The sequence below is a fragment of the Uranotaenia lowii genome, chromosome 1, assembly GCF_029784155.1.
Source record: "Uranotaenia lowii strain MFRU-FL chromosome 1, ASM2978415v1, whole genome shotgun sequence".
NCBI classification, from domain to species: domain Eukaryota; kingdom Metazoa; phylum Arthropoda; class Insecta; order Diptera; family Culicidae; genus Uranotaenia; species Uranotaenia lowii.
In genome coordinates this window covers 98705203-98728276 of record NC_073691.1, presented here as the reverse complement: position 1 = coordinate 98728276, position 23074 = coordinate 98705203, and the positions used below count along the sequence as shown (strand labels likewise).

The 23074-nt window shown below is 35.4% G+C and overlaps 1 protein-coding gene across 3 annotated transcripts in view; it reads right to left on the bottom strand.

Moving 5' to 3' along the window:
• Window positions 1-16051, bottom strand: part of LOC129744740 (transcription elongation factor SPT6) — a 119666-nt gene extending 103615 nt beyond the window's left edge. Inside the window, exons 1-2 of one of the 3 annotated variants that reach the window (XM_055737446.1) lie at window positions 15947-16051; window positions 15731-15859 (exon numbers count right to left, since the gene is read on the bottom strand). In XM_055737446.1, the coding sequence (XP_055593421.1) occupies window positions 15731-15769 (39 nt within the window). In that variant the 5' untranslated portion in view covers window positions 15770-15859; window positions 15947-16051. The other 2 variants (XM_055737438.1, XM_055737429.1) reach the window with 2 other exon arrangements.
• Between the last annotated feature and the right edge of the window lie 7023 nt (window positions 16052-23074).

Here is a 23074-nt window from a genome sequence, read left to right as displayed (position 1 = left end):
TGTTGTTACGATGTCTCATGCTGTGGTGTGTGATGTAACAGACAAATAATAACCACTGCGGGCTGAGTTTTGCTGTTACAATGTGTTATACTGTGTTGTGTAATGTAACAGACAAATAATAGCCACTGTGGGCTGAGTTTTGTTGCTACGATGTCTCATGCTGTGGTGTGTGATGTAACAGACAAATAATAGCCACTGTGGGCTGAGTTTTGTTGTTACAATGTGTTATACTGTGTTGTGTAATGTAACAGACAAATAATAGCCACTGTGGGCTGAGGTTTGTTGTTACAATGTGTTATACTGTGTTGTGTGATGTAACAGACAAATAATAGCCACTATGGGCTGAGTTTTGTTGTTACAATGTGTTATACTGTGTTGTGTAATGTAACAGACAAATAATGGCCACTGTGGGCTGAGGTTTGTTTATTTTTTTTTTATTCATAAACTTAAATATATTTAAGGCAGTAACTTTTATAAGTTTTAATGTGCCGAGGATTCCACTTAAAACTAATATTAAAAATAGGAGTAGGGGAAGTAGAGGAAAGGGGAAAGGGAAAGGAAAAAGGGGTTATCTGGGTATTTGCTTGCGATTCTGTTGTGCGATGGTACTCGCACGAAGATCATAATTAAAATTTGTCCTTTCCTCACTGACAACTTCATTCACTGAAGAATGGTGAGAAGCAACCGGAGGGGAGCTGGAAGAATTTCCTTCGATGAGAACTTTTTCTGTTACTGCTAGTGACGAAACGTTCTTCTTCCGAGGCGGAGAAGTGCAATCCGATAATTTCTTGGTTTGCTGCGCTGACTGTGGAATTGTTGTTGGCTGTTGATGAACTCTTTTCTGCTGGGTGGTTTGCTGCTGTGGTTTCTTTTCTTCTGGTAGTGTTTTGTGTTGCGGTGTGTTCGATGAAGTAGATTGTTTTGGCTGGTTTTGGGTGACTCTTGCGTACGTTGGTAATGCGTTTTTATTTTCGGCTAGTCTTCGGGCGGATGAAATCGAAATATTGCTATCGGTGCTAAGTTTTAGTATTACTTCTTCTTTTTTTCATACCGGACAATCCCGAGAAACGGGAGCGTGCGGTCCTTTGCAGTTCTGACAAAACGGTTTTGATTTTGATGGGGAATTTTCGCTTTCATGCTGGCCTGAGCAAACATTACAAGCTTTTGGATTCTGACAACGGCTTTTCGGATGACCATACAGCAAGCAGTTTCTGCAGAGCAACGGTAAAGGGTAATAGGGGTGAGTGCGTACACGGAGGAGACTAAAGTCAATGAACTCTGGTACCACCGACGAGTTTATAGTCAGAATCAGTGTGGATGTGCCTACTATTCCTGTCGACGTTTTTTTAGTTATTCTGCGAACCTCAGTGATGTCTTGCGATGCTAGTTCCTTCTTAAGATCTTCCTCTGACATTTCATCTACTTCCGAGCAACGGATCACAAATTTTCGAATATTCAATTTCGGGTGGCGTCCAATTTCAATTGCTGTTCCATCGAGAAGATGCTTTAAGGTGGCAATCTTTCGAACTTGATCTAAACTTCGAATTTTTAGCACGTACCAGTTATTCTTCTTCTCGAAAAAGGCTCCTTCGACTTTTCCAGCATGTTGTTCTATCGTTCTTCCGATAACGAATGGGTTTTTCGGGAAACTCGCTCCTCCACGTCCTCTGAGCACAAGGTAATACAATTGTCCATGGATATTTTTTGGATCCATCCATTCCGGAACAGTCCGGTTAGGGTGGTCACCCGGTGACGGGCTCATCACCACAACTAATCCACTAAGCAAACAAAGCCTTTCAACGCGATGGGAAAGAAAAAATCCAACCGATCTCTTCGAAGGCAGAGAAACAACTCCTGGCTGAGGTTTGTTGTTACGATGTCTAATGCTTTGTTTTGTAATGTAACAGACAAATAATAGCCACTGTGGGCTGAGGTTTGTTGTTACGATGTCTCATGCTGTGGTGTGTGATGTAACAGACAAATAATAGCAACTGCGGGCTGAGTTTTGCTGTTACAATGTGTTATACTGTATTGTGTAATGTAACAGACAAATAATAGTCACTGTGGGCTGAGGTTTGTTGTTACGATGTCTAATGCTGTGGTGTGTAATGTAAAGGCTGCCACACAATACCGCGTCGGACGTCACGTCGAGTCAGCTGTCAACGCCGTCGTTGAGTACTAAAACGCTGACGCGACGCACTCTAGAATTTTCGCACCACAATATAGCGTCCACTGACAGGGCTGACTGAGAAGTTTTGAAACAAAACTCGGCAAAATGTTTCATTGAATTTATTTTTGAAAAACAGGAAAATAAAAATCAAGCTCAAATTTAAAATTAATCCTTTATGATTCCATCATTATGTCAAATGTATTTGAATGTTAAAAATAAATTTCAATGACTTTATTCAACAAATTTGTTTAATCGAGGAGACAAAATGAAGATGATATGATTTTTGAATCTATTTGTGTCAAACATTGACGAAAAACATTAAAAAGGAATAGTTCAAACACTTTTGACGCGCTAAAATTTTGAATTATTTCAAAACCAAAACGTCGACGCTGGAGAACGCTGCAGTTTAGAACAAGTTTCGCGTTTTAGTACAATGACATCACTGACGCGACGCACCATTGTGGTGACTCAAACGGAAAATGGCATTCCCAAAATCAAATGTCAACGCGACGCGACGACGGACGCGCTATTGTGCGGCCGCCTTAACAGACAAATAATAGCCACTGTGGGCTGAGTTCTGTTGTTACAATGTGTTATACTGTGTTGTGTAATGTAACAGACAAATAATAGCCACTGTGGGCTGAGTTTTGTTGTTACAATGTGTTATACTGTGTTGTGTAATGTAACAGACAAATAATAGCCACTGTGGGCTGAGTTTTGTCGTTACGATGTGTAATGCTGTGTTGTGTGATGTAACAGACAAATAATTGCCACTGTGGGCTGAGTTATGTTGTTACGATGTGTAATGCTGGACTGTGTAATGTAACAGACAAATAATAGCCACTGTGGGCTGAGTTTTGTCGTTACGATGTGTAATGCTGTGTTGTGTGACGTAACAGTCAAATAATAGCCACTGTGGGCTGAGTTTTGTGGCTACGATGAGTAATGCTGGACTGTGTAATGTAACAGACAAATAATAGCCACTGTGGGCTGAGTTTTGTCGTTACGATGTGTAATGCTATGTTGTGTGATGTAACAGACAAATAATAGCCACTGTGGGCTGAGTTTTGTTGCTACGGTATGTCATGTTATGTTGTGTCATATGTTTAGTAAACAAATAATGTGTGATGTAATATTGACCCATTGACCACTGAATGATATGTAATGTAGTGTAAAGTGTAAATTCCCGGTCAAACAATCATTACTGATCGGACCAATGAATGCTTGGTGGGGCGTTGGTAAAAAGCCCTGGGGCCAACACCATATCTCAGTTCACTTGCATTCTAAGTGAACTGAGGGTGCTCCTAAGTATCGCAAAATGTGGTATTATGACAACGGAAAGATACTTAGGCGTCAAGGCATACCCAATAATATCAGAATGATATAATTGAGCCCCCCATCACGCCCAGGGACAAACTCTAAATAATCAATTCGACTCTTTATTCAACATATAAACATAGTTGCAAATGAATGCGAGCTTATAACTAAAGCTAAAAATAAGAAAAGAGCAAAGGGTGTATAAACAGCTTAGACAAAATATTACGTGAGCTAGGTTATATCTACGATAGCGCGATGTTTTTTCATGCAAATTGATATTCCTCTATTTTAACATGGGATGCTTCTTAAAAATCGTTTGTGTTTCATAAAAACCAAAAATTCGAAGTGATTTTTAATAAGGGATTTAAAATAGGTTGTATTTTTTTCAAACGCGTTTTCTTGATACGCCATATATGGAGATCAAGGACTAATAAAATCGTGTACACGAGTGGCGATTCCCGCTCGTCGACGATTTTTACCCGTAAAGGTTCGCCAAAGCGCGAGCAGGCTGTGAAAAAAAATCCCTTAGGTTCGCGAACCATAGGAAACACGAGCGAGGCAGTCCAACCAACAGACGATTCTTTTGGATTTTGAATCCTGTCTCGCTCGTGGAAATCGTAACATACATGAAAATTTTCCCCGCGATTTTGGCTCACGAACCATTTAGCGAAAAGGTTCATGAACTTTTTTTTGGAAGGGAACGCGTGGTTATTCGATTTTCTTCCGTAGGCAGGCTGTGCGTCTCTTTAGGTACGCGTACGGGTAATAAATTGTGCTTCAAGCAGCAGTAGGAAGTTCTTCATTTTCCACTGTTCGTTCAATTATTGTATGGAATATTTCTGTTTTATTTTTAAGTTTATTAAAAAAAATATTTTTTTTGATAACTTACAGCGTTTTATGATTAACGAAACTCTAAATATTAAATCAAATTCATTCTGCCATGTCAACTCCTGGGCGGTCAATTGAATTAAACAAAGCTTTTTGACAAAATTATGGATTAGAATGGACACAAGAAGGCCCTAATAATGATCTTTAACAACCGTTTAAGGAATAAATAATCAAATCAAATCTTAGAGCCTACACTACATTTCTGTAGTAGAGGTTGAGTGTAAAATTCCATAACTGTTTTTTAAATTTGGAAAAGACAACCACGATTCCATATGTAAAGTTTCAATAAGAAAACACATGCAAACGTATCAATGATTATTTTGGATTAAAGTGAATATCATAAAAAATTGATAAATTAATTCAATAATAATAATAATAAAGAAGAGTTTTCAAGTAATTTTTCTTTAAAAAAAAACTTTCTTGAGGGGTTTTGGCTTGAGGGATACAAATATCTACGGAAACTTGCTTTTTCACCACCTTATTCACATGCCCCTAAAAGGATGAAGAAATAATGAAACCCTTAGTTCCAACGGCTTTTGCAAAGGATTGAATTTTTTTTAACTTATAGTAGACGAAACAATCAGAGAAAAACCCCAAATTATAAGAGTGTGTACTTTATTTTGTCAAAGCGAAAACGGACTTTGACCACAATAACGGGACGGTAGTTTTTAAATATTATAATAAATTCATGTTATTCTCAATTCAAATCTTTTTAAATAAAAAAAATGAGTATGATACTCATTCAATGATAAAACCGATAGAATTAATGATACGTCGGAAAATAAATTACAAATTTGCATTGTTATTTTTAAATTATAATAATCTCTAACATTAACTCTGAATCCGATCTTCATCTTACTACTGGATTTGAAATCACCGTTTATTGTCTGAATTTCCTTCGATTGAGCTTTTTGAATTGATTTCTGCAATTTTTTTATCTACCATTTTTTCGTCATTTTTATCTGCTTATAATCTGAAGATTATTTTTCGATCATCAAAATTCACAACGCAACTTTAAAATGAATAACTCCAAATTAATTATTCATTATTTATGATTCAAAACTATCAACATTCTTTTTTTGGGTTCATCACTCTATGTTTCGGACTGTTAGTAAGTACGGAGTTTGTTTTCCAGATTTTATTTTAACATTTCTGAATCCGCTTATACGAATTTTGCTATTAAAATTTATATTTTCTCACTCTTTGCATAGAGTTTGGAATGGACAAATTAATGATTGAAAATTGCTTATTCCAAATTCAGAAGTTCATTTTGGAATAGGGAATCCTGATTTTAGAATTGTGATCTTCTGATGACTCAATTCTGAATGAAAAAGTCACACTTTACTATTTGAATTGGGAATTCTTAATCCACAAATTAGATTCAAATATTCGTAGAACTTATTTCAAAACTCAGAATTCGAATTTAAATTGTACAGTTTCAAATTTAGTATCACGAATATGAAATTGAGAATTTATGAGAAAGAATTTTCAATCCTAATTTTTTAAATCAATTGTATAATTTTGAATCCAGAAAAGGAATTTTCAAAAATGAATTTTGAATCGTGAACATTGAATTATTTGTTTTCAAATTTTGTTCATCATTCGGATTTTCAGCTGAAATTAGGAATTTGAAATATCAATCGCAAATCGTACATATTTAAAATATTTTAAAAATAAAAATCGAATATGCTCACACTAGTCCAAAGGTAGTATGTATGTCAAATTTAAGTAGTAATGAAAATCAAATAAGATGCCATTGAAAATATTTTGCAAAATGAGAATGTTCTGAAAAGTATTTTGAAATATTTCTGAACTAGGTATGGCTCTGTAACATTGAAAAACTGAATAGCATCAAAAATGTTGAAGACAATGACTAAGCTATGAATCACATCGAAATATTCTTTTGTATCAGTACAAACCATATAGATTATGTCAATATAAAGCCTGAGAAATATAGAAATTCAACTGAGATCATATACTCCCTATTGCTATAGTTTATTGCAATACACTAATATTTCGTTGCACCCAAATCAGTTGAATTAAAAAAAGATCTTTTTTATTTCAAAACAGAAGTAAAAAAGCAGTTTTCAAAAATTTAAATGCAAATTTTTCAATTATAGTCATCTTTATCATTAGTTTTGAACTTGATCTTGATCAAACTCATGGATTTGAAATCTACGTTTATTGCCTGGATTTCCTTTGATTGAGCTTGTTAATTTTTTTTTCTGCTATTTTTAATTCGTCATTATTATCTGCTCATAAACTGAAAAAAATATTAGAGAAATAGCGTTTCTTTCTTATCTAATGTTATCCGATTTCCCGGTTATATTCGGGTTTGCCTGGACATTCAATACAACATTTTGAAATAGTCCGGGACGGCCCGGTTGCCTGGATTTCATTGAAAAATGCCCGGATTTTGCCCGTTTATATTCACTTTATTTGGAAAATCAAAATAACAAACTCCTCCAAAACGGAATTTTTTGAGAAAAAATAATCATGAAAAGTGTTTTGGATCTTAAAGTACGATTCAAAACCTGTTGATAAGTTCTGATGAACAAAAAAGCCCAGATAATGCTCGGATTTATGGACATTTTTAAAATTATTTGCCCGGATTTTGCTAGGTTTTTATTTAAAATTGCCCGGTTTGTCCGGCTCGGAGAGGCGTCAAGCGAAAAAACAAGATATCTTGTATTTGGTCCGCAATGAGTTAACATTGAAATTCTTAATTATCTTAATGGTTTTCCCTCGCTTTCAAAAGTTCTTCGCACGGTTAATGCCTCCTTTTTTCTGCCATGACATGAAATTTGAAATTCCAAACTTATATAACTTCCTCAATTTGAACTTCGGAAGCAACTTGAAAATAACAAAGGGTATACAATTAAGATGCCGAAGTAGCACATTTCTAGATTGGACTTGTATTTTTTTTATCCTTTCCCCACCCCATACAACTTTTTAGGATGCGGAGGAACTTTTTATCCTTCGGATAATTAAATCAATATTTTTTCTATCTGTTACTGGGCCAGTTTGCATCCTTTCGAAACTCTATATACAAATTTGCCAAATTTGACGTTCTTTAACATCAGAAAGGACAAACTTCAATTCACAAATTATAAACATCGGTTAAATTTACAACATTGTAAATTATTTTCAAGAAATTGTTATGAAAACTTTGAAAAATCGATTTATTTCATCTGTCCACGCGTTGCATTTGGCGCAATCAACAACCATGCGGAGACAAAATAACGAAACGGAAAACACGACCATCAAGTGTGCAATGCGTTTTCCAATTTGGTTCACGAACCAGAATCGCGAGGTTCGCGAGGTTTTCTGCCACGGCTCGCTCACGATTTTCTGGCGATCGGATTCCCCTTGAAAAAAATCCCCTACAATCACGTGTTTGCTGAGTCGCGAACCTACTGTGGTCAGAACTTTTGTGAACTACGCGCGGTTTTGTTTCTTGGCTGCTCCGATTTGAATACGATTTTTTTAGTCCTTGATGGAGATAGATGCTTTTTATGTGCTGGTAAAGATTTGTCACTTTATTCAACATAAAAACATAGTTACAAATGAACGCGAGCTCAAAACTAAAGCTAGAAATAAGAAAATAGCAAAGAGTGTATAAACCAGGGAGACAAAATATTACGTGAGCTAGGTTCAATCTACGATAGTGCGTTGTTTTTTCATTAAAATTGATATTCCTCTATTCTAACATATAGGGGATGCTTCTAAACATCGTTTGTCTTTCATAAAATACGAACATTTCAAGTGATTTTTAATTAGCGATTTAAAATACGTTGTATTTTCTTCAAACGCGTTTTTCTCGATTCGCCATTTATGGAGATACATCCTTTTCACGTGTTGGTACAGATTTCATCGATTCGGATTTTTGATACAATTCCTACACCTAAATTCAGCTTTGCACTGGATTTTGAGTATGTTATCGTAAGGTTTAGGCAAAAAAGTTATATAGGGGGGGTGATTAGCTCAGTCAGCTAGCCGGTCTGATTTTCAATCAGATGATGAGAGGTTCGATTCCTCACCCCCCTAACAAAAAGTTAGCCTTAAGTTAAGTTAACTTAAGGCTAAACAGAATAAAGGTCTTCGGACAAAAACCACAAGAATAAGAATGTCTCCGGACGAAAACAAGAAATTGTAAACACTTATGAGTAAAAAAAACAGAATTAGATGAAGGCTTCGGCCAAGAAAAGAGACAATTGTAAACTCCCTCGGAGTATAAACACAAGAACACAATCGGGCCTCGCCCATAATAACCACGAAGAAAACATCATACTCACAATAAAGATGATATCAAAAAATGACAAAAAAAATTGTAAACTCCACGGAGTAATCAGAAGAGGATAGGGCACATAGCCAAATGGACTACAAATAATAGCTACCGATAAAGTAGACTCGAATTCTAAAAATAGATTGATCAACAAACAATACCAGAATACAATACCATTGTAAATATAGAACACATACAGAGCCAAGTTGGACCATAGTGGTCTTAGGCATAAGTCGTGTAATATATGCGCAAACAAATAAAAAAAAAAAAGTTATATGCAAAAAAAAGAAAATTTTATACCGGTTCTAGTGATGTAATTGCATTGGCGGTGCAATGCTTGGCAAAAATATGATAAATAAAACAGTGAGGTAGTTTCTGAATTTTGAAAAGTCAGCACAAATTCTTGCTTGGCAGACGGGCGCAGTGGGTGGTAATATCTCAAAGCTATTTTGCACACGAAGACGGGTGAAAGGAAACGAAAAAATAAACGAGCATTCGCTCAAATTTTCTGGTTTTACTTTCACAAATATATTTATTATATTTTTGTCAAGCATCGCACGCCAATGAAGTTACGTCACTAGAACCGGTATGAAATTTTCTTTTTTTTGCATATAACTTTTTTGCCTAAACCTTACGATAACAAACTCAAAATCCAGTGCAAAGCTGAATTTATGTGTAGGAATTGTATCAAAAATCCGAATCGATGAAATGTTTGAAAAATAGCTACCTTTGAAAATTCGTCATAAATTATGTTTTTCGTATTTTAAAAAATCTAAAGATGCCAAAATATGACAAATAACGTCAACTTTCCAATTCATTTTTTGAAATTTTTCTACTGTAACAGGAACAGCTTTGGCGGTTGATTGATTGAAAAAAAACGGGTTTTACACAACTTTTTTACATTTTTTGTGGTCATGATCTTAAAAAAAATTTGATAACAATTTCCGTATGTGCAACATATAGCTTCTAACTTCAGCTTTCTCATGCACTAAGTGAAATTTTTTTCGAGCACTGATGAACAGATTTATAGCAATTTTCCTGAAGCATGTTTTTTCATAAAAAATTTCTTGGACTTAACATAACTTTAAAATAATAGATTGTAGCTGAAAATTGTCTGAGAAACATATTTGAGTCACATTATAGGCTTCTCAAAACTATAAATTTTAAAGAAATCGGTTGAGAAACAAGAAAGTTTTAGCGAAAACAGTGTAAACCGTTATTTGACCGCTCGCGGTATGAATAGCAGGGTGGCCACTCAAAATCAATTTTTGATTTCCCGCATTTTTCCCGTTTTTTTCCCGCATGGTCTCACGAAATTCCCGGTTTTATACAACAGAAAACCAAACAAATTTCCGAATATTCATTTTTGAAACCATATTAACGAATATCGATTAAGCTTTCTTTTGGTGGCTTATGATCTTTTACATGGTTTTTATTTCAGTTATGTTAACTAAAATTCATTCCTTTTTCGATTCGCTAATAAGTTCCATCCAAAAAATGTCCAATCGTTGTGTTTTTCTTCGATATCCCGAAATGATGTTTTTATTGAAGGTATTGCATATAATTGTCCGAATTCGTCCTTAATTTTATCGGCACAAGCTCTACTTAAGTGATGCTTGTCAACAAGTACTTCTAGACACAGGTCTTAACGTTTGTTGGCAATATCCGGATTGTGTGCAATCACATCGGGATTATGCACGATAAATACCGAGTAATGAGATAAGACAAGGGAGATCGCATAGCCCTTTTATTCAAAAATCCACAGTAAAACGAACGACAGCTATTTCTGAATACAAGGATATCCTTGTCGGAAACATGACCAGAATCTTACACTCAGCCGAAAAGAAAACGTTAAATTCACCTAGATTTTCACGTAGGCACTCATTACGTGAATTTTTGCTTGGTTTACGTGAAGCACTTGGAAGCTAATACGAAATCACTTAATCCTTACGTGAAATTCCCATAGTTGTCATGCTTCAAAACAAAGACGCGTTCGATTTACGTGAAAATCCAGTGAACCACCAATCACAAACGGGTTTGTTGAATTTTATGTGATGTTCACTTAGCTCTGAAGGGCTCATTTGCGTAAAATCTATGTGAAAGAATAAAGATACCCAATATGGCGCGCACGAATTCAAGTGCTATCGACTGTCGAAAAAGAGCAGTTTTTATTGCGTTGGAGAAGCTGTATTTTTGTAAGTAGTAAAAATATCATTCTTTGGTTGTTGTTTACATATTTTGCCATTTCAACAGGATGCAGAATTGGAGCAGCTGGGACGATCAGCCAACCGCTAAATGAAATACATTTTTTAGAGAATTTGTGACGTGAAGAAATGTGAAGTGAAGTTAAATTGCGAAAAGTTGTGTATACTCATTTATGCGGGTAACTAAAAAGTTATTGTGATGTGATAGGTATAAATTCCGGTAAATAAAATCTTTTTTTTCCGAATAAATCATTTATTATTTCATTGATGCGAAATACAACACAATACGTTCATATTTTAATTAAATCTACGTGAAAAGTATGCAGTAGATCGAATCCTTATTCACATCCAATCTAAATTATTTTCACGTACGCTTCACCTACAACTCATATGAAAATTACGTGAATTCTGCCTGCTGCGCGAGCTCTGTGTGCTACCTGAAATTCACGTAGGTTTCACGTGATTTTCATGATGGCAAAAATCTATGTACATTTTCACGTAGCGTTCATATGAAAAGTTTTTTCGGTGTATGCTTTCTTAATTGACGATTTAGTTAAGAATTCAACTTCCAATTTCAACGCTTCCGCTCTCCGAGTAGGTACGGTGGGTGGTGATTTGGTCAGAGAGCGAAGCCGACAGACGAAATAACGATGTGTGCAGGGATGTCAACCTTCCAGATTTTGTCTGGATCTCCCAGACTTTTTGACCTCCGGCCAGACTTTTTTTTGGTATCCAGACTTCCAGATTTTTGGTATTTCTTCCAGACAATTCCAGACATTTATTGATAGACAAAGATTTCTTTCAAAATTTTAATCTATTTTTGGCATCATTAACTACTTTAAAGCCTAGTCCACACTAGGAGACGGTTCGTCTCGAGACGGTCTCAGCGTCTCCCATTTTCTTCGGGAGACACTGAGACCGTCTCAGGTTTCCAACAAAAATCGCAGTTCATGTTGCCTAGTGTGGACTAGGCTTAACTGACTGGGGTGGAGTAGAATTGTTCGAGCTCACTTCGCTCTAATCAACAGCCCAGTGGGTTTGGTTCCCACCGAATGACTCTGACCAAGTTTGAATTATAATAGTCCGAATTCGGACGAAAACTGTCTAGTATTTTGACATTACTCGGTCCGAACGTCCATACTGGAAGAATTTGGAATCATTTCGTCCCGAATTTAATTCATCACTGGGCTGTGTGAGAAGGCCTATCCAAATACAATGCGATCAGCCGGCATCCATTTGTCATTCTTTTCTTGGTGTTTCCGTGGCATGAAAACACGCGTTCTTGCGTCCCGTCCACAAAACTGGTTTTTCGGAAATTTTCCCAAGTTCGAAACAGAGAAAGAGCGGTTTCAAAATGGTAACGTTTGCAAGAAATTTTTTAACATACCCGAGCTTATTTAGTATTTCAATCTGAAACCTGAGACTGAAATGAAAAGACCGATATGATTTCTAAGCCAAAATCCGAAAAACTCAGGAAAAATTGGCATATTTCCCAACTCGAATCAGTTACCAGAAACGAAAATTCTGTAATCAATTTACATTTGTTTCAAGTATAAACATCTTATTGATCGACTTCATTCTACAACAAGTAGTTATTAAAATTTCACAATAATGTGCCTACGTAACATTCCAAACTGGATCATCTACATTATGCACATCACAACTTATCAAATTTTACGCTAGACACAAAAGCTTCAAACTTTCCAAATCAAATCAATACTATTTTTGTTAACATTCAGCAGCTTTGTTCGTATATACTGTGAAATTGCAAAAGAAATTGAAAAACAGTTTTAGACGTTTCATAACCATTGACAAAGTAGACATTGACTAATTCAACGTCGCAATCTGGGCACTGATAAATTGGGCTGAGATTTCTCAAAATGGTGTTAGTTGTCTTTAACGAAAACTTTAATCTGATAAGTTATCTAAAAGTGAAATCAGAATATTGATATTCTGAATACATGAACATCGAAAATTACGATGTCTTGTCTAAAATCGTATGTACTCCTATTATGTTATTTAATGTTACAACAATTATCTCGACAAGCCTTGTTGGATAAATGCTCGACACGTGTTGAAAAAAATGTAAATAAGCTTCTCAACACCTGGGAAGGGAGGATAGAAATTCGCTGCATCATTTTTCATAGCGAAACATTGAGAAAGTGGTTGATGTGTTTCATTTTCAAGGATTTGTGATGTGCATTACCAACCAAATGCATTCTTATTTTTGAAAAATCATTTATTTTGGCAGAGATTAACCCAATTACTGGATAGAGCTGTTGCATTTTGGAACCGATAAAAGCTCAACGTGATATCATTGTTCAAATTTTCTAAAAGGATTGATAAAGCTTTATACAATAACCCAAAGAAAATAAAAGAATCAATGTTTGAACTGTTCAGTGAAATGATCAGAAAAATTTGATGTTCGGGCGTTTTTTTCGTTTTTCGATTCTGTTTTCCCCGACTAGCTCAACACTACAATGTTCCAGACATTTATACCCATTTCCAGACATTTCGGCCCAATCGTTCCAGACATTTTTTTAAAATAGGTGGCAACCTTGGATGTGTGTCGTGCATTTCTTCGTCTGTCGGCTTCGCTCTCTGACCAAATCACCATCCACCGTACCTACTCGGAGAGCAAACAAACACGTTTTGCTGGACGGTTGCTTGTTGTTCTAGAAATTCAGGAATGATTTTATGTTTATAATTTTCATATTTTTGTGAAATCTCACAGCGTGAATTGTAGCACCTCACTAGAATGTAGATTAAATGTGCTTTCCAATGAATATACTCTTGGTTGGTCCAAACAAAGTAAAAGCACTGATAATCCGGGTACAACCTGACGGTGGACCACAAAAACAGATGAAATTTCAATTTGTAAAAAAATCGTGCAAAGTAGTGAACTTTGAAAAATTCCAGTAAATTCAATTTTTGTTGCATCAAAAATCTAAAGACAGCAAAATGTTGGAATTTTAATACATTTTGTAGTTATATTTTTTTCAAAACTCTACCATCGCTCAAACAGTATTTACTAGCAATCGAATGAAAAGTAGGTTTTTTAGACCCCTTTTTTGAACTTTTTGTGACCATTTCATTAAAAAAAAATTAAAAAAATATTTCTTGTCTTCATGATGTAGGCATTAACTTCAGCTTTCATATGCATAAGGCAAATATTTTTTTGGACGTGTAACATATGAACTACAGCACTTTTCGTGAGGCATGTTTTTTCGGATTTTTTTACTTTCATGCTGAATAACGAGAAAACTAGTAACTTTAGCTATATATAATGTTCTAAACATATTTTACTGACGTTACAAGGTTTCTTTTGATGTAATTTTTGTTTAAATCGGTCTAACATGCCAAAAGTTAGAACGATTTGAGCTTGTGGTGTCAAATTGACACCACAAAAATTCCCGATTTGAGAAAATTTCCCGGCTTTTTCCCGCTTTTTTCCCGTTGGATTTCAATTCCCGTCTTTTTCCCGCTTTTCCCGTTTTTCCCGAATGGGTGGCCACCCTGGAATAGGTATATACAAAGTGTCGGTATGTTTAGTGTTAAATTTGAGCATTTTTAAACTTCTAAACGCAGTTATCAGAAAAAACAAACATATTTTTTGGAAAAAATATCGTGAATTCCTTAATGTAAGTTCAATCTTTTTACGGTTTTGATTGCATCTGATAGTTTTTCGCTGAGGAAGACATTCCTTCCTTCTTACTGGTATGCCTTCGGAAACTAGTGTGCATAATTCGACATCAAGTGAATTGAAATTAAATGATTCAAAGAAATAAATCAAAGACTATTTCGCCGAAAGAAACATCGAAAAGTAACTAAATCCGTGGTATTTCATATATGGGACTGTTATGCGGGTATATTTCATATGGGACAGCCACGAGTTGATATTTTTCTCAAAATTACTAGAACGAAATCTCTTTTTTTATTGTTTTATATTGAAGCCCTTTGTTCAAAATGACGAACTGTCAGGTTAGATGAAAAATGACGAAAATTCATATGGGACTGTTATGCGAGTAGGGGCAGTGTAGGCTTATAGTATTTATGTGTGGGATTTAATAACTTTTATGTGACGCATATAAAAGTCATAATTTTTAATTCTATATGTGTGGACACGTTATTTTCAAATGGGGATCATATTGCAAAAATCTATAAGGCTAACACATATCCCCAATATGTGGATTTTTTGCAGTGTACAAAGCAAAAACTAACTCCAAATTGACAACTCGGTTGCTGATTTTCCAGCAAACTAGATCAATTGCTGGAAAGTCCAGCAATTTGAAAACCGATTGCTGATTTTTCAGCAAAAATAACAAGAACACAAACGAATGCTGAAAAATCCAGCAATTCGGAAACCGATTGCTGGTTCCAGCAAAAATTTGGATTGCTGAACGTTTCCAGCAATTTTTTGCTGGAAATCGAGGCAAAAATTTACAGTGTAGGGAAAAACTAGATGCCGCACGTTTTAGATTGCGTATACTTTTAGAAATTTCTTGCTGTGTAGGCTAGGCTTGCCAGATACTTTCAGAAAAAAGCGGGACACATCCGAAAAAACGAGACATTTTTAACTCTTAAAAATAGCTTAATTGCATTTTCAAACTGATAAATACGTATATAAATACCATCAGCCAAAGTTATACTGGTTAAATACTAAGAATTTTTTGTAACGCGGATTGATTTTGCTTACATGACTTCGATTTTTTACCATAAACACAGTTATTTTCCACGGTTCTCGCAAATGGAGACGTTATTTGAGAGAATATTACATTACATGTCGAAAAAATCACTTAACAGGGCATATATGGTTTGGAAATTTTGCATGAATTACAAATTTGATGTACATATATATTTGCTCACCTCACTTTCTTCCGCCTCGGAGTCGATAAAATCGGCCATTTTAATTGTCTATCACTATTTTTTGTTGTGGATTGTGGCGCATACACAGCTACCTTTAAGCAAACTATTTGTTGAAATGCAAAAACAACGCTAAACGGACATACAAATTTGTTAGCTAAATTAGAAAGAGGGTTTTGTAAAGAACTTTAAGAAGTGGCGTTAATAAACATTACTTACATATTTACACGGTAAAAAATTAAACTTATTGAAAGTTATATTGAAGTGCTCTATGCACACGCTCCTTTTCTAAACTCGAAATTAAATTTGACGGTGGTTCAAAACATATACACGCTCATTTTTATTTAACCATTTATGGTTCAAAAATAACCATTTTATGGTTTTTGGTTCAAAACTGCCAATATGGTTATTTTTTAAGATTTTTTACAGCAACAAAATCAACCATTATTGAAGTTTTCAAGAAGTAACCATGAAGAAGAATAACGCAGGTCTTAACAGTTTGGGTGCTAGTTTATTAATAAGTGAAAAAACTGTTTGTCACTAAGAGCAAACGCACCAATACGAGAGTATACGCGGCCCGATTTTGCTCATTTCAGCGGACCGATTTTGGTATACACACTCTTTCGCGCACCGGGTGGAAGCATATTATTTTTAAATTGTGCATTGCACTGAGAAAACTTTAACAGAAAATATTAAATTAAATTTACTGATCGAATAAATTTTCGGAGTCGATAGTTTTTTCGCTTGAATTTCGGTTATTATCATTTTTATTAATTATTAATTATTACTATGCATAGCGATTGTTGGAGGTTATTCGACGGGTTAACTGCTATCCGTTATGTGACGCCAAAGTCGACATGCTGGTTGAAGATGCCATACAGCAGCAACAGGGCCACGCAGTTTCGAGCGACCAGCAACCGGGTCAGGTTGCGGATGCAACTAGAACTTCTGTGCAGTGTCAGCCGGAATCATCCGAAATTCAGCGGAACTTGCGCGAAATATGCCAGCTGCTGTGGAGTTCCATGATCAAACAGGAGGTTTTCCGCCGCTGGTCCAAGACTTTGGCCTCAGTGAGTCGGAACCGTTTTCCCTGGTGCAGCGCAGCGAGAAGGAGGATTGTATGCGTCATTGCCCCGGTTCAAACTTATCTGCTAAAGATGCTGCTCATGGCCCCGGTCAGACAGTGAAGTTTTTTTTTCTATTTGCTGCCTATACTTTTCCAACCTGTACGGAGGGTAGAAAAAAATTTAAAAAAAATAAATTTTCGCTAAATAAACAGTTTTTTCACTTACCTGCATTGCTTACGTTGTTGTTATTCGATGCTGGTCAATTGCAAGTTCTGCACTGTTCAAAATTATGCTAATTCCGACGACCCACTCGGCTGCGAAGAACAAACCCTGGGCCACCGATTCCGAGGGCCTAAATTTTCACCTCTTTCGACCCAGCACAGAATACTTCCAAAATGGCTCTATATAATTTTCGACACATTTCCGATCCCCCCGCGAACAAAATTCCGTCCGCACGTTCGAACGAATCAAAAGAAGACCCACAATTGCTTAATTAATCAACAAATTGTTTACCAAAATTACAAAATTTTAATAAACATCGTTTGTTGAACTTAGCCTTCAATGGTAGATTTTTTTTCAGTGCATGTTTGCTCTCGCCCCTTTCTAGTGAGCTAATTTGGTGATTTTGTCGGTCCCGACGGCAACGGCCCTATTTTGCTCACCCTCATACTAACCCCCGGTGCGGTATGAAAGTGATTAAACGCGTGAGCATTTTCACTATACTCGCGATTGCTGCGGATGCCCTGATGTGTTCTAATCCTAATTTTTTACAAAGAGTAGTGAATTGCTGAACTGGGAGTGATTTCGTAAACAAATCCGCCTGTTGTTCCTTGGTTCCGATGTAGAGTAATTTAACTTTTCTATTCATGACCGCATCTCGCACGAAATGGTATCTAACATCAATGTGCTTGACACCAAAAATAGTTTATATTGTCGCTGAATCCCCAAACCGGAGTTATCGTCAATGAGCGCTGGCGACATTTACTGGCGACACTCACTGGCGACAATTTATTATCAGGACGTGTACAACTTCGGGTGTGTTCTTATACCAAAGATTTTTTATTTCAAAGGAAAGTGCCGCAAAAACAAAGGATTTTTTCCTTTGGTTTTGGTATAAATCAAAAATCCTTTGGTTCAAATGCATTTTCCTCTGTTTCAAAGATTTTTTCTTTTGAAAAATCTTAGATTCAAAATATTAATGCTTTGATACAAAAACCAGTTTCATTTGATTTAAAGTTATTATCTTTGCTCAAAGGTAATTTAGATATAGATTTAAAAGCATTTATTCACTGAACCATTTTCAATTTATTCCAATTGGAAGATTTTTACCCTGTTGTTTCGAAGTTCCTATTAGGAGTTTGAATAATAAAAAGATACAAATTTAGTTCTTAAATTCTTTTTTTATTCACAAACACATACACCCAAAATAATCTGCACGTAGCGGCTACGTGAAAAGATACATAATTTTTATCCAAATGATTTTCACGTAAATGCTACGAAATCAATACGTAAACACGTCCCTATAAGAATTCGTGCCTCATGGAACTCACCCACAATTTACGTGAATTTTTAGTACGTTCTACGCCGTGTATTTGTAAAAGCTACTCGGAATAATTTTAGTATAGGAATGAAATAAATGTTGTTTTTACTTTGTATTTTCATTTTGTTTAAAAAATAAAACCCAATTTAATTGAGAATAAACTTTATTTTCACACCAATTTTATTACTTTTCCTTCAATTCCTGAGGCTCGCTTGGTTTTTGGAATCCTGCAAAAATTTAAAAGTATGATTTAATTTAAAAAAATATTATTGAAATAAAAAATAAATAACCTTTGTTGCGTTCATATGTTCTGTTAAACATCTTTTCCGTTATTTCAAAGTAGTCGAAGATTCCTTTGAATTCAGCTACAGTATCTTTTCCGTACAGTCCAACTAAAAACAAGCGATCGTCACCAGGTTCAACGAAAGATGAGTTGTGTCCATTGCTAAAAGGGGATGAAAAACGAAAATAAATTCATGATTATCATAAGCATCATTATCACTTACCAAAAAGACAAAGCTGAATCCACAGTTCCATTAGACACAACAAAATTACTACAGTTAACGAAATCAGTTGGCTGACAATTCCCTTTTCTAATAAGAATTTACAACCACACGCTTAAGACAAGCGCACAAAACGGATTTAAATCATTCACTTAGACTTTACGTGAAATTCATGCAACAATTATGTGGAAGTAAAGTCGTTACTACCAGGGCTTCCGTTACACACTGTGTTTACTAAAAGCACACGTAGAATCGATATTATGCAGCAAAATCATAGTTTACGTGAAAAATCCCGTAGCAAAAATTTCTTTATTCTTTTGGGTGTAAAACACTGGTTCACTATAACCGAGTAGGGTCCTTTTGATATCGTTGACAAAGTTTCGCATTCTCCGTGGGCCGGTCAATAAACTTCCGAAAGCCACTACAGCTGCTGACTGGTCCGACTGGTGATTGCCGTTGAAAATTGGCCTAAAAAATACGACCGCGGGATTTGGGGAGGTGTTACTTTGTGCAGCTTTCTCCATGTTCGAGAGACTTGGAAATCTATCCGTCGGCCGTGGTCCTGTAACTATACAAGCGTTTTAGAAAATCTTGAATTCACTTTAATATTCAGTATTTATTAACTTACACTTACCATTTTGCATCCTGAATCCTCCTTATTTATATATAGCTTACTCCGATTCACTGGTTTGATTTTTAAAACGAGCGGCCGAACTTTATTCGATTTTTCGGTTTTCTGTTCTTCTTGCAAGTCAATGCAAAATATCTTCTAAGTTTGAAGTTTTCGTTTCAAAAAATTATTCTTTTCAGTTTAAAACATTTTTCTTCGGTTAAAAGAAAATTTACTTTGTTTCTAAAGAAATATGCAATTGAACAAATTTCTTTTGAATCAAAGAATTTGTTTGAAATCAAAGTCCAAAGTTATTCAATTCAAAAAATTTATTCTTTCTTTCAAAAATTATTCTTTTCAATACAAACTATAATTCGTTCAGATTTAATTCGTTCCAAAATTCAAGTTTACTCTGCGTGAATACACGGAATCGTCCATCTTGTGACAGGCAAGCGTAATCATAGGCATGGTAGGCGAACAATTCGCTGTCAAAAAGCGCTCCGTCTCCACCCCCCACCAATGAGAAACTTTTGGTACTCCTTGCCTACTGTTGCTCAATATGCAACCACCCGTAGCTGTATAGGCACGCTGGTTATTACTTTACAAAAGCGTTGCCAGTAATGGGTCGATTCACGATGACGTATTCTCCCTTTTGTGGTGACAGTTCGCACGTCCTGTTTACAAAATTTTACGAACGAGAAAAAGGTCGATTCACGCACTGCCTGGCCTCACTGTTTTTGACATTTCGCGATTCCTGTTTTGATTCCTTATTTTCCACTTCTACACGCTGAGGAAGCAAAGCAAACATTTCGGTCCTCATTTAATTCTCATTCACACGTTTTTAGCAAAAGTTCTCAGCTCAATTTTGGAATAAATAAAATTAAAAAGAAAATTAGATGTTTTAAGTATCAAATAATGAAAAATTAATCATTTTGTTTGTTCATCCATCTGAAATCCAGCTGGAATAACTTAAAAGTTAAACCACTGACCACTGACTGGACACTCGATTTCGATTTTTGGCGCTGCTCGAAAGTTAACGGAAATGTCGATACCAGTAAAATTTTCATGCTCGAATTGCTGCCGCACAATGTCCACAATAGGAGGCTTCTAGCCAAAAACTGAGAGGAATTTTGTACTATAAGTCTCATGTCAGTGTGATTAGTGGTTTAACTGACGTTATTTTTATTCCTCGAAAATATCATATCGTACAAATTTATAATAGTGAAGCCTATTCTTTCGGAATGTTTTCCGGAGAATTTTCCTATATTATATTCTTCTGTCCCTGAATAGTGTTGTCGTAGAAGTAATGTGCATTTGTTTTACCGCTTCCAGTCAAAATAACACAAGAAATTTCCGGACAATCGATTCGGCACATTTGAATTCTTTAGAAGTTTCCACATTTGGACATTTGATGGGATTTTTTGTTTCAAGTTGACGCGCTTTCCCAGAATATTCAATACAAAGTGAGTTGGTCCAGAACAAATTTGTTGAAGAAGGGTTTTGAAAATATGTTGAAACATTTTAATAAACAAACCTCCTTTTCGAAATTTTTACGAATTTTCAACTTTCTGTTCACTTCCAAAGAGATAAACATGAGAAACCAAAAAATGCGCTAAATTTAATTCACAAAATGGAACTTATTTTTTTGCTATCCTTAAACTGAGTTTTGAGTTAAATTTCTTGACCGTGCAGCTACACGAAAAATTTCGCAACGTCGCTAGTTGGCAAGGTTGCCGATCACCAGCGCGAAAACTTCGGATTTCAACTTCAATGACAATATTTCAGCGGCATTGCTATTATTGCTAATGTTGTTCACGGTAGCTACACTCGAAGGAGGACCACTTGCGGTCGCACTGCTGCTGCTACTCATTCCACTGCGTCTCGATGGGAAGCTGGTTTTCGGTTGTATCCTCAAATTTTGTTGGATCCGGTTCCAATTCATCCGAACCAGTCTAACTTGTTCTACCGGGTTCTCGACATTGGGAAGTCCTCCTCGAAGATTTTCTATTGAGTCAAGAAAGAAACATCAGAGTGCATCATGATCTGCACGCTCGTATCTTTAAACACAATTTGTGAGAAATGTTGACCTTTTCCGTCAGCAGGTGGTGCTGATGTTTGTAGAAAGAATGTCTGTTGGAATTTATATGAAAAATGTCAAGAGCTGGGTACCCGAATAGAAAAGTAAGGTGAAAAAACCATGAATTCCATTTTCACTCCACCGTGGGTCCCGAATAGAAAAGTAAGGTGAAAAAACCATGAATTCCATTTTCACTCCACCGTGGGTTTTATGGTTGATAATATGAATATCATGGTATTGAAACCATGAATGCATTGTCAAATTCAATGTTTTTGACTATAATATTCATGGTTTCGGCAAAAATTACCATGAAAAAAGGGGGTTGTTAAGCAACTTAACCATGAAAAAATCAACTTTTTTCCATACATTTGAAAACACAAAACTATAAAGTTGATGGTTATTTGATCATCCAATTTGTCTAATAGGAACTGTGAAATTTATTGTCCTCCAATGAATTTTCATTGTTATTATATATGTGTTGACCGTACACTCAGAAAAATACTATTATGTATGCCATAAGATTCTCTTATGAAGTGGCGCCATAAGAAAAATTAATGAAATTCATAAGATTGTCTTATGACGCGAATGAATTCTGAAGATGAACGCCTACTTCAATGAGAGGTTGTTGCTTTTCATAAGAGATTCTTATGGAAACAGTAAATCACTTTCTAATAAGAAAAATTCTCGATATTTCATGCTGAAAACATTCACTTTATTGTTTGCCAAATTTGTTTAAAATTAAATCCTTCATGGTCACCATCAGCAGCGCATCAACAGACGGCTCCATCAAAGTTTTTTTGTCGCATCTTAATCTTCGACCTTTCGTTTTTTGCCGATCAGCTTGCTGAAAAGTAAACAAACAATGTATTTTAGTTTACTAATATATTCAACGTTCACACCAAAAACATCAAATCGAACTTACCATTCCGGAGATAACAATAACATTTAACATTGAAGGAAAACTATAATAACTATGAACTAGCGATTGCTTCGTACTGTTAGTTGATGAAAAAAAAAACTGATGCCATGAATGAATGTGTTCATCATTTTTTCACAATGCCGTTTCTTTTATTTTTCATTAGAACATCGTATGAAAATTGAAAGAATTTCATAAGACTCTTATGAAAAATTAGTTTGGACGCAAAAAAGTGGTTCATAAGATGTATCTTATGAAATTTATAATAAGATTTCCTCTGAGTGTATAATTTCATGGTTGACAATTATTCATATTTTGATAGATAGGGGCACGTTCGGCCATGTTGAACCATAAATGCTTGAAAAATAACCATAATCGAGGTTTTGTGGGTTAAGTCGTTTTATGAGTTTTCCGTGAAAACTCATAAAATGAGATTTTGAAGAGAACTTGGATTATGGTTATTTTTCAAACGTTTTCCAAATGTGAATAATGGTTGAAAAACAACCGTTTTTGGAAAAAAGGGCCGAAATTCTTTCTTTTAAGAATTGAAGGAAAATTTACGGAGTATTTATGAAATGTACAAAAATAATTTTTCATTATTGTTTTATTTAATTAAATGATATAGGAAGATTAA